General features: G+C 40.9%; 1 protein-coding gene across 1 annotated transcript; it reads left to right on the forward strand.

Annotated features, from left to right (window-relative positions):
- The first annotated feature begins 982 nt into the window (after positions 1-982).
- LOC127224733 (60S ribosomal protein L30) lies at positions 983-1,368 on the forward strand. The gene has a single exon (XM_051187860.1). It carries the CDS (start codon positions 1,006-1,008, stop codon positions 1,351-1,353), a length of 348 nt encoding a protein of 115 aa, XP_051043817.1. The 5' UTR covers positions 983-1,005; the 3' UTR covers positions 1,354-1,368.
- Positions 1,369-12,573: the final 11,205 nt, after the last annotated feature.

Consider the following 12,573-nt stretch of genomic DNA (forward strand, 5'->3'; position numbering starts at 1 on the left):
GTGAAACTCCAGGGGAAAACCCTTTCTTCCACATACTCAGCTGTTGCCAGAACAAATCCTCAAGAAAGGCTTGCTTGACCGAGCTATGAGGCACCTGTAGGAGATAGTTGGGAAAAGCATAACAGAGACGGGCACCATTATACCACCATCTCTAGCCTGGAAGCTTGCTACTGGAAGAATCTGCATCTCTGTGTGAGCCAAGGTGACAGAACTGGCTTTGCAAATGCTACAGCAAGGGTAAAAAATGTGCTTTCTAATGGCCCAAATGCAACTGTTCTTAGAAAACTACCACTGTTTTGTGTCTAGCCATGATGTTTACATTACTTTGAACTTGGTAATGTCTCTCTAGGGAGACAAGAGATTTATATGTTCATCAAAGGAGAATTAGAGACCAAAAAAAAAAAAAAAAACAAAACAAAACAAAAAAAAAACTGCTCTAAATGGAAAATAAAGGCCTTGAAAATGCAGAACTGAGAAGATAGGGAAAGTGTATGCAGAGCATCCTCTACACCATATTACTACCTAGTTTACGCACCTGCCCTCAGTGAGAGGACATATGTAGCCCCTTGAGGAGGGAGACTTGAGGCTTTTTGTTTTTATTGGGCAGTGTCTCATGGAGCCTGGCCTGACCTTGAACTGCACATGTAGCTAGGAATGACCCTGGACTTAATTCTCCTGCCTACCTCAACCTCCCAAGGGCTGGCATCACCAGTGTACTCCATGCACCATCACACCCAGCTTTGTGGTGTTGGGGATTGAACCCAGGGATGTTAGGCAAGCACTCTTCCAAGGTTGTAGACTATTCCTTTACACTATGTGACTATATATGCCATGTGATTTGTTTAATAAAGAAGACGATTGGCCTATAGCTAGGCAGGGTAAGGTTAGGCGGGAAAACCAGACAGAATTCTGGGACAAAGAAAGGGCTGAGTCAGCCTTTCTTGCTTCCCCGCCATCTTGGCAGCTGCTCTTGGTTGGGGACTGTCCTGCACCTAAGGCAGGAAGATGGTGGCCGCAAAGAAGACGAAAAAGTCCCTTGAGTCCATCAACTCTAGGCTCCAGCTTGTTATGAAAAGTGGGAAGTACGTGCTGGGATACAAACAGACTCTCAAGATGATCAGACAGGGCAAAGCGAAGTTGGTTATCCTCGCCAACAACTGCCCGGCTTTGAGGAAATCTGAAATAGAATACTATGCCATGTTGGCTAAAACCGGTGTCCATCACTACAGTGGCAATAACATTGAATTGGGCACAGCATGTGAAAAATACTACAGAGTATGCACACTGGCTATCATTGACCCAGGTGACTCTGATATTATTAGAAGCATGCCAGAACAGACTGGTAAGAAGTAGTAAACCAGAAAAGCCTTCCTTTAATAAAACCACCAGAGCTCTTTAAAAAAGAATGAAAGAAAGAAAGAAAGAAAGGAAGGAAGGAAGGAAGGAAGGAAGGAAGGAAAGAAAGAAGGAAGGAAGGGCTGAGTCAGGGAGTCACAAGAGTCTAGAGCCAGATGAGGAGAAAGCAACATGGGAAACTAGCTTATAGATGAAGTAAATGAGACTTGGAGCAGCACATAGGTTAACAGAAAATGGTTAATTTAAGTTATGAGAGCTGGTTAGGAACAAGCCTAAGCTATCAGCTGAGCATGTATAATCAACAGTAAGCCTCTGTGTGGTTATTTGGGAACTGGCTGGTGGGAAAGGGGTCTTAGAGCTTTGGCTTTGAGTCTGAAGCAGGTTTTCTTGTGTCTACTCCACCCTTGTGATTCTTTATTACTTCCCAGAACGTCTGCAGATTGTCTCCTTTTGCAAAAATAAGGTCATGCTAAGGAATACAAAGAAATAATGCAAAGACAAACTGATGCATACAGTAAGATGTGATTTGGGATCTGTATCCATGCCAGCTGTGGATGTAGATGGTTTCAGTGTTCAGCTTTGAAACAACTGTTCCTTGCTGGTCTTTTCTCTTTGTTTCTAACGTGGAAGGTGGAAATCTGTGTATGTTCTTGGCTTCTCTTGCAGCTAGATGGCCATGTAATGTAATTCTCATCAATACATTTGCCTTGTCTCCAAAAGACCTATGGGATAAAGGACTGCCCCATCAATTTGGCAATAATATAAAGCAGTAGAAACTTTTGTTGTGCCCAAACCCTGAACCTTCAAATCACCAAGAGACCCAATCTGATGCAAATGCAAAGAGTCTTTAATTAACTTGGGTCCTCCGTCTGTCAGACCCAGAGGGACAGTGGGGCAGGGAATATAATGGGGTAGCACAAGGGGTCTGGGGTCCGCAACAGTCTCAGGATTGGTGCACTTCCAGGCTAGGGTGATTTGTCCTGTCTTGATTGGTCAGCTGCAGCTGCAGCCAGGTTGCTATGGTCTACAGGCCCTCCCAGGGAAGTTGCTACACTCTGCATTCCATTGTTACCATAACATACATCCAGGGCCACCAGCTAACTTCTGATTGGTTCCTCAACACATGGAGGGCAAGTTTGGGCAAGGTTGGAAGCTCAGCACCTGTTGCTGAGTCAGGGGCCTACCTACATCTTACTGGGTCTTTTCTGCAGCCTGTCATGGCTGCCAAAGCAGGGGGCTGGGTGAGAGTCTGGGCCCTTCACTTTTAAGTGGTGGGGCCCACTAGGAGGTCTGAGGTCATTGGGAGCTATACCTTTGGAGAGTGGGGCAATATAGATCCTTCCTCTCTTTTTTTGCTTGCCAGCCACCTGAGGTAAGCAGCTTTGCACTACTGTCCGTTCTTTCCTGCTACAATATGCTGTTGTACCCCAAAGCAAAGGCATCATTTGATCATGTGCTAACACCTCCAAAGCTATCAGTCTTAAATACTTTTTCCCTCCATTTGAACTGATTTATCTCAATTATTTGTTACAGTTACAGAAAGCTGGCTAACAGAGGCATAAAGGTCTGCATTTCTGGGGACGTGAGCACTGGGACAGACAGCATCACTGCCTCCTCTTTCTTTCCTTGAGTGTGCAAGAACTAGAGCAGCCATTTGCACTCATGCTTAGCCCAATGGTAACTATGAAGTCGAAAATAGGGTAGTTATGTGTCAGTTCTGTGGAGGTGAACCATATATGGTCTTGCTACCACCAGACATGTTAGTAAATATCTTTATTGTTTAAGATGCTGTTAGAGGGTATTAGTGACTGTCACTAGAGATTATGTAGCCACCAATTCAGGTAGTAGTACAGCTGGGAAAACTATCTATAGCTCTTACTTTCTTATTGCTCTGACAAAATACTGAACTAAATACAACATAACCGGGGTTTATTTTGGCTTACAGACCCTGTGTTTTGGCTAGTGCAGGAGGTAGTGTTATTGGCATGCAGTCAAGTCTTCACCATTTAAACCTCATTTGTGGGTTTCTGTACTTGCAAAACAATGTACCCCTTAAATCAATACTGGGGGTTTTGTTTTTTCATGGTGGGAACCCACAGAATTGGCTCCATTTCATTTTTTGACTTAAGATCAGAGAGTTTTTACCTGCCATTGCGCCTTCAAGGTCAAACTGCAAAATGAGGTGGCTATCATGTATCTTAGTTTGACAACAAGGATGTCTGGCCTAAGATGTGAATGCAACAGGATATTTGGCATAGGATGTGGTTGCTGCATGTCTTGCCTGAACAATAGAATACTTAACTTAGAGATAAAGTTTGGGGTGTTGAAAAGGTAATTAGGCTTGCCTGTTCTTTGTATCTTGGTAAGGAAGTCTTTTGCCTTCTCTCCTTCTTTTGATGGGGGGTATAAAACAACTATACCCCCACACCCAATAAACCTGGCAATTCAGATGCCCTCCTGCCTCTATCCTGTGTCTGTCTTTTCCTTAGTAACTTTAATTTTCCTGCCTGCTGTCTCAATTCACACTCCCCCTCTCAGGCACGAACCCAGGCAACAACAGTTCGCTCATGACGTGCACAATGAAAAAAACATCTTATCCACCCAACAGACACATTCTTAGATAATATGGGACAGGGAACTTGCTTGGCATTATGTCAGATCTGGCATTGGCAAATGTTTCTCTCACAGTTGATGTCATGGTCTTGCAATTTTTGTGCTTGTTGATTTCAGTTTCCATAAGGGAATCTCTGAAGTGCTGACTAATGTTCTGACATGCAAGAATGTCAAGAGGTCACTTGCCTTTAACTGGGAGAACTTCCTTGATTATTTCTTCTAAGGCAAGTCTGCAGTGTCAGTCATCAGTTTGTCTTGCTTGGAAAGCCTTTGCATTTCTTTTATTTTGAACAGTTTTGATGGATAGGATATTATTGGTTGATAGTTATTTTTTATTTTATATTGAGACAATGTCTCATTCTGTAGTCAAGACTGGTCAGGAACTCACTATGTAACTTAGGTTCAGTGCAAAACTGACAACAGTCTTGCCCAGCTTCCTGGATGCTGAGATTGGAGTTGTGAGCCATCATACCTGGCTTCTTCTTCTTTTTTAAGTTTGTTTTTAGAACAGGGTTTCTTGTGTAGCCTAGACTGTCCTAGAACTAGCTCTAAAGACCAGGCTGGCTTAAACTCACCAAGATCAGCCACTACAGTCCAGCTATTTTGTTTTTAACTCTTATTTTCTGGGTATAGGTGATTTGCATGCATCTGTGTACCATGAGTGTACCTTGTGTCCACGGAGGCCAGAAGAATCTGATCCTCTGCAACTGGAATTACAGATGGTGTGAGGTGCCATGTAGGGGAGGAGCATCGGACCACTGAGCCATCTCTCCAGGCCCACACTTGACTTCTTTTACACTTTCAATGTCATTCCATCACTTCCCGGCCTCCATTGCTTTTGTTTAATCAGTTAATTTTGATTCTGTTACAAGCAACAGTTTTTTGTTGTTTTCTGCTTTTCCCCTGGCTGTTTAAAGATGTTTCCCTATGACATGGAAACTTCCTACTATCCAAGGTTCTCTTCCTCCCCCCCCCCCGTTCAATTTATCTAGTGAACTTTCTGTTTCCATTGTTTATGAACTTTTTTAAGTCCTATGCTTCCCTGCAATAATTTTGTGATGGCGTGTTTGATGTAACATCAGATACTTAACTACTTAACTGTGCATTGCTTCGTTCTTTGAACATGCACATTGGTTACTGTAAATTGTTTTTCCTATAAATCTGATATCAAGTCTCCCCAATAAACAAGCTTTCTTTAAAAAGATTTTTATTATGAACAGTGGTTATGTATATGCATATGAGTGTAGGCTTGTACACGAGTGTAGCGCCTGTAGAGGCCAGAAGAGGGCACTGGATCTCCATGAGCTGGAGTACAGGCAGTGTGACCTGACTGTCTTGAGTGCTGGGAACTGAACTTGGGTGCTCTGCAAAATTAGTAGACAATTTCTATTGCTCCTTTTCCTTCCTGTATGTTTTACTAAAAACATCTCAGAAAACATTATAGTGATCATGGTTGCTGGCCCTATCCTCTAGAACTTGTTTTATTATTCATTTAGTAAATGAAGTCCATTTTCCCTGTTCAGCCTCTTTTGGCCTTTGGAAGCAACCTATCAGGAATAAGTGGTTTTCATAAAGCTTACTTCCTCCCTTCCCTGGCCACAGTTAGCTGCTAAATCACACTGCTGTCAGATGACTGCTTAATGGGTTTTAACTATGCTCCAGGGGCATAAATTGTACCACTTTGCCGAACCCAGTTCTGGCATCTTCAACTGAATAGATTTATAGAGTTCTGGTCTAATTTTTTGTTATTGTTTTGTTTTTCCAAGACAAGGCTTCTCTGTATAGCTCTTTGGTTGTCCTGGAACTAGCTCTGTATATCAGGCTGGCTTTGAACTCAGATATCGGCCTGCCTCTGCCTCCTTTCATGCCCTACCACAGCCCAGCGAGTTCTCGTCTAATTGTTATCCAATGAGCATTAGACAAGTACTCAATGTCTGAGAGCTGACTGCAGCCCAGAAGGCAGTTCATTCTTACAGAGATTCAAAATGATTGTTATGACCTGGCTTTTGTTCTAGGTTTTTCCCAAAGCATAATCTGTGAGCTGACACACTGGAGCAAGGACAGGCAACAGCAGTATGCTTCTCTGAGTGATGTTTTAGTCTGGGCCCCTGGTTGGTGGGAAAGTCCCTAAAGGCATTAAAAGACTATCATGTCCTATTGTTTAGGACTATCATGATAGGATTCATTCAAGACTTAAATTAGCAGAACCAAACCAAACTCTTGATACTAGAGTGTCAATGAGAATGTGTAAATTGCAATTAGGATGTGGGGATGGTTGCAAGATGGAAAATTACTAATAGTAGATGTCAAGGGAAAAATTGCTGAGGACAAAGTCATACCAACAGTGGGGAATGAGTTTAACCAAAACTGAGAGCATTTGTATTACCATGGATTCTAATTGATTGAGGATTCTTCCTCAGACTGAAATGCAAAGATGCCTATTCAAAAAATAGCTCAGGCTGGGCAAGGTTCATACCCGAATCTCACTGCTAGGCAAGCAGGTGAAAAACTGCAAATTCCAGGCCAGCCTGGGTGATATAGGAAAACCATGGCTTTTTGGTTGCTGTTGGGACAAGGGTAGGCTGAAGAGAGGAGGAAAGGCAGTAGGGAAAGCAAAGCAGAATGGGAAAGGAAATTACCAAGAGCACACTGGTTCAATTTGTCTAGGGGTCTGAACATAAAACCACAATAAAAGCTAATGTAGAAGTGACCAGGACCCCAGAGAAATCACATCCCAAGAAACTCCATTTCCCAAACAGGGTCTAGGGCAAACAATGCTTCTACCTCCACCATGCTTGGGATTTAACCTCAGCAACAGAAAGATGCAGCAGTCTGAGGGCTGTGATGGGATAAGGAGGCGTTTTCCTGGTTCAAAAAGGTTCTGGCCATTCTTATCTTTTTGTAGATGTTCTGGAAAAAGTGTTGGTTTGATGATTACCATTTCTAGAAACTTTGTGCATTTTGTTTTTGTTTGGTAAGGAATTTAACACATTCCTGGTTTTGAGATCTTCAGACTTGAACAAAGCCTGTACATGGCCATTTATGATTGTGTTTTAACATTTTCCCCAAATCCTCCATCTGTCTATCCAATTGGTTCAGTCTCTTCTGGGAATCACAGTAAATAGAGGTGGGACCTTTAAAAGGTTAACATAAATAAGGCTATATAGATGAGCCTCAAGTCAGTCCTTGGAAGAGATACCAGAACAGGCATACAGAAACAACCACATCAGACTACAGGGTAACATCTAAAGTAAATGGGAGACTTCAGAAGGAATTAAACTTGATCTCAGATTTCCAGTCTCAAGAACAGAGGAAACACAAACTTGTCTACTTGTTTTTGATGGGAACAGAACCCAGGGCCCTGAGCTACACCCCAGACTACTGTTTATTATTTGAGCTACCCAGTTTGTAATACTGTTATGATTGCCCTAGCAAACAATATGCAGAATATTCTGACAACCTTGGAACTGTCCATGTCTGGAAAACCTATGTGTCTGGGAAACATCATGTAAGGAAAATCTAGAAAGACACCATGCAACATTGAGTTAAAGTGGAAGGGTTTTTTTTATTTAAGGGAAGGAGCTCATAGAAAGGGGAGGGAGCAGAAATGGAGGGGGGAGACAGAGGGATGGGAGGTGGGCAGGACTCTTTTAAAAGGGAACATAGTAAATAGGCCTGCACAGGTGGTGCTATTAATGGCAGCAGCTGAAGGAGTATCCTGTCAGAATTCCAAAGGCAGGCCAGTACAGGTGCCGAGATACTAACAGAGGCCAGAGTCAATAGTTCTAGCGAGGACATGGACTTGGGGGTCCAATACGCTTAAAAAATTCTTGTGCTTTCTTGTTTACCAAATTCCCCAAAGTTAAGAGTAGGCATTTTCATTATTTTTATTTCATGTGCATTATTGAAGTTTTGCCTGCATGCATGTCTATATGAGAATAGTGGATCCCCTGGAACTAGAGTTACAGGCAGTTATGAGCTGCCATGTACAAACTGAGCCTGGGTCCTCTGGAAGAGAGGCCAGTGAGTGCTCTTAACCACTGAGCCATCTCTCCAGCCAAAGAGAAAGTGTTAACTGTAGTCTGAGGTACAGAGCCTGTTTCCTTCTCTGTGTGCCCATTCAGCTGTCTGCATTACACTTATCAGGTATCAGTCTAGTCTTATTGGCCATGGTTTCTTTGACTTCAGAGGCTGCCAGCTGGTGGCTGCTGGCTGATGTCTGCCAAGGGAAAGGAGGGGAGGATGCCACTAGCTCTTACACATGCATAACAGATGGCAAGTAATTATAGTCCTACTCAACAGATTTCCACTACATACAGGTCTTCTGCATAAGGCCATGCTCCTTCTACGAAGGGGAAAGAAGTATGGGCATATAAAATAATGACTATTAACTGCATTAACTGGATGACAGAAACAAAGCTTAATTATACAAGTCTTTGTCATTATTAATACTGGAAATTTTCTAAAAAAAAAAAACAAAAAACCCACAAGTTTACTTTTTTTTTTTAAAGGGAAAAGTTTTGGAGTATGCTAGGAACCAAAATACTAATACTTTACAAAAAACAAACCTACTTCCAGGAACTTATGGTACCAAGAGAATTCTCTTATGCAGAATCAATCCAATTAATACAAGTAAACAACAGAATAACAACTTTGCAAGCTGGGGATGTATTTCAGCAGTAAGCACTCACCTAACATGTCAAAGGTCATGAGTGGGTTTAATCCTCAACACCAGTTTAGTAGTCCCTAAGAATTAATGAAGCTAGAAAATGATGATCATCAATGGTTACTGCTATCATAAGGCAGGGCACACTGTCATTCATCTGTGAAGTATTCTTATCCTCAAAAAAGGAAGGAAAGAGAAAGGCAGGTCAGGAGAGAAATGGGAGTCTGAGTGAGTGACCAATTTTCACTGGGAAATCCAGTCAACAAAATCTAGACAATGAAGGAAGGCTTTTTTTACAAGAATTCAGTTCAACAAACAAAATACAAAGAAAATAATGGAAAGAAAAGCTGCAATATTGACAACTGCATTTTAATATGAACTTAAACTGTTTAAAAATAACCCTGGGGGGTGGCAAAAAAAGAGAATGAAATGAAACTACTGGCCAGCAGGTACAGTTGGTGATTAGGGTGAAGAGACTGTGTTTGTATTTCAGCAAGCAAGAACTTGCCTAGCAAACATGCTGGCCTAGTTCAAACCTCAAAATAACAAAATAAACACAAATCAAAGAAGCCTGGGGTGGGGGTGGGGTAAAGGTCAGCAGTAGAATACTTGTTTAGTCTGCATAAGGCCCCACACTAATTACCAGCACAGCTAAGTAACTGCAGTTAGAAACTGGGTCCATGGGGCTTTATCATATTAAATGTGGATGTGTTTGAGAATCTAAAAGACGAGTTTAATTAATTAAGTTTCTTACTATTGTCTCTCGGGATGCTATAGTTAGGAGGTCTCCCTGGCTTCTCTAGATAGAAATGTATTTGGTTAGAGATCAAGAGTCCACCAAATCAAGTTTAAAGTTGCAAATACAAAGCTAATATGCATAGAAATGTACTATTTCTGATTCTAGCTGGATATAAAACTATTCAGAAAACGAATTTTACTTGAAAACAAGGTTATTTTGTTAGGGAAATTCAACACACTCACATGAGTTTTATAGTAAACTTAGTCCGTAGCATTTTGAGTTCTTCCTAACGTCTTTGATTTACGCAACATAGACTGGATTATAGCCTTTAGCTTAATATAGTAATTTCTTAAAAATCTCATTAAAGTGTAACACAGAAACACATAAATCCTAATTGTACAAAGATGCACTGTCAAAAGTAAACATCCCTAGGCAGCTGCTACTAAGTCAGAGGTGAAGATACAAACCACCAATTAACCAGATACCAGAGATCCCTCCTCATACACTTTTAATTATCTTCTTCGCCAAGAAAATCCCAAGGTTCATTTCTGAACCTGATACAAACACATACTCAAGTTCTGTCATTTGTGTAGATTCCTTTGACTGACTGGCATCCCATTTGTGAGACTCTTCCATGTAGTATAGATACAGTATTTATTTGTAGCACAGTACAGTGCCATATATAAATATTCTATTATCCCTTTATATCTATAAAGTGTACTTTATAAATCAAATAAGTACCTATACCTTTAAATTTCGACACTCAACATCAGCTTTCTTTTGGTTAAAGGCCATCTAATCTCTATAAACAGAGTAGAACTTGACATCTGTACTCTCCCAAGATCAAGAATTCTGCAAATTTCATATGTACAGGTGCTGACTTAATCTCGCAGAAGGTGATTTCTTCCAAAAAGAACTATTAACACATATTCACAGAACTTTACCCATTCTTTTCCTGGCTACATATTTCTTTAGACTAGTAGAGTTGGAAATTCTATGCTGAAAACCAACGGTTCAGAAATTCAGGAAGTTCCATGACACCACTAATCTTACCAGTTTAATCTTAAAAAAAAAAAGACATTTCCATCGGTTTAATGACAATAGAAAAAAAGAGCATGGTGCAGGAAATACATGCAAAAACCCACCAAAACAAACACAAAACAGCTTTAATATGTTTAGGCATATCTAACCCAGAACACCCATCCAATTATCAACACACTTTGGATTAAAAACTAGACCCACCTTAACTGTGTCCTCTTACTCCATTATTGGTTCTTCAAATAAATGGCAACTAAGCAAAAATGAATGCTTTCAAATGGCTTTTTTCTTTCTTTTTGATTTTTCGATACAGGGTTTCTCTGTGTAGACCAGGCTGGCCTCGGTCTCCCCAGTGCTGGAAGTAAAGGCATGTGCCACCACCATTTCTAGAGGATGTATTGCCACATAACATTAGCTAGCTGTACAGCAACTTTAGTCATATGTATTTTGGCGAACTATCATGCAGCTTTGGAACTTTAGAGGCAGAAATTTAAAGGTATTTATTTGATTTACAGTCAGATGGTCTTTACAGCCACTTAAAGTGTATTTCCCAAGTCACATGCCCTTAATGCCTACTAGCAGTCTATGGTACCCCAAGTAATTCAACTTCACCAGTGCTATGGGCTGGACTGTGCACATCCATTCTGATTCACATGCTGAAATCTAGCTCCCCAAATCCCAGACTACGACTGGCCTTTCTGTGAGTACAGTGAGGTTGTGTCGGGTGGGCCTTAATTATGCCTGTCCGGATGTTATGCATCTTCACATGGTGCCCAAGTGCTACTTCAATTCCTGTTTCTCCAGTATCAAAAATTGTCAAGTGTCCACTTCGCAAAACCCAGCTTGCTGGCCTTAAAAGAGATCAAGACACAGACACAAATGAAAAGAAGACTACAGGAAGGCATACAAAGACCACAAAGCTACACAGCAAGAAAATTAGTACCAGAAGAAACAAAAACTGCACATAAGGAAACAGTGTCAAATTCCCATCAGAAGTTGAAAAACAACTTTAATTTTTTAGGTCCTACAACTGTGAGGAATGAGCTTTTTAAAGAGCAGGGATTAAGGAATTAAATCTTTATACCAAACTACTTTGTCAGTTTAAATTTTTTAGCCTTCAGCAAAATGCTCCTAGCACCTTTTAGTTGTCCCGGAATTCACTCTGTAGACCAGGCTAGCCTTGAACTCACAAACATCTACCTGCCCCTGAGTGCTGGGATTCAAGGTGTGTACCACCACTGCCTGCTCTGTTCAGTATCTTTTATGTTGGTTTTGGTAGTTCTCAGAAAATTTATTTGCCCCTCCCCTCAAAAAAGCACTGTAGACCATCACGATCATGTTGCTAGCAGTGCTTGGGAATATAAAACCATAGCACCTACATGCAGCAGACAGCACTGAATGAAGGCAAGGAGAAGTGTAATTAACTGAAAACTCAAGTATGGTCTCTTAGCCCTTTATGCTCCAAAGTGGCCTGGTTCCATAATAACTGCTGTGTACGAGTTTCACAGTCAAGCAAATTGTTAAGTTTCATTTGGTTACAGGGTTTTCTTTTACTTTTTAAGAACAAATATGCCCCCTTTGGCTATGTAGTAAAATTTAAGGAAATAATAAATCCCATGGGTAAGCCAACAGTGAATAGTAGTATAAAATTTTCTACTTTGAAGATAAATCTCCACTTCCTAGAGATCTTTGAGTAAAAGATTAAAATAGACATAACCACTCAAGACTCCTGAACTCTAATAATACTTTACAAAACTAAGGAGCAAAGTGTTTGTCTACAGAAAAGCAGTATCTGGCCAGCTAATAACTATAATCTTTAACTCAAAGGACACAGGCTCACTGAAGGCCACACTATCTCAAACTGTATGCAAAGGCAGGGGAGAGGAGGGAGACTGTGATTGCATTGATTTATGTGTGCAATGGAGGAGAATATCCCAAAAAAATCAGAGGAGTGCTTTGCTCCTTAACATGAGAATTCTATCAAAAAAAGTTTTTTTTCCCCCTCCTTTAAAGCCCAGTTTTTAAAGTTGTTTTAAGTATTTGGTATCCAGTAATGGTAACTTGAGATGGATGCCCAGAGGAAATAAAAAGAAAATATGACATCATTAGAATTACAGGCAAGACAAAGGGAACCCAAAGCACAGACAAGAACACAGAAAAA

The sequence above is a fragment of the Phodopus roborovskii genome, unplaced genomic scaffold (genome assembly GCF_943737965.1).
Source record: "Phodopus roborovskii unplaced genomic scaffold, PHOROB, whole genome shotgun sequence".
Taxonomy (NCBI): Eukaryota; Metazoa; Chordata; class Mammalia; order Rodentia; family Cricetidae; genus Phodopus; species Phodopus roborovskii.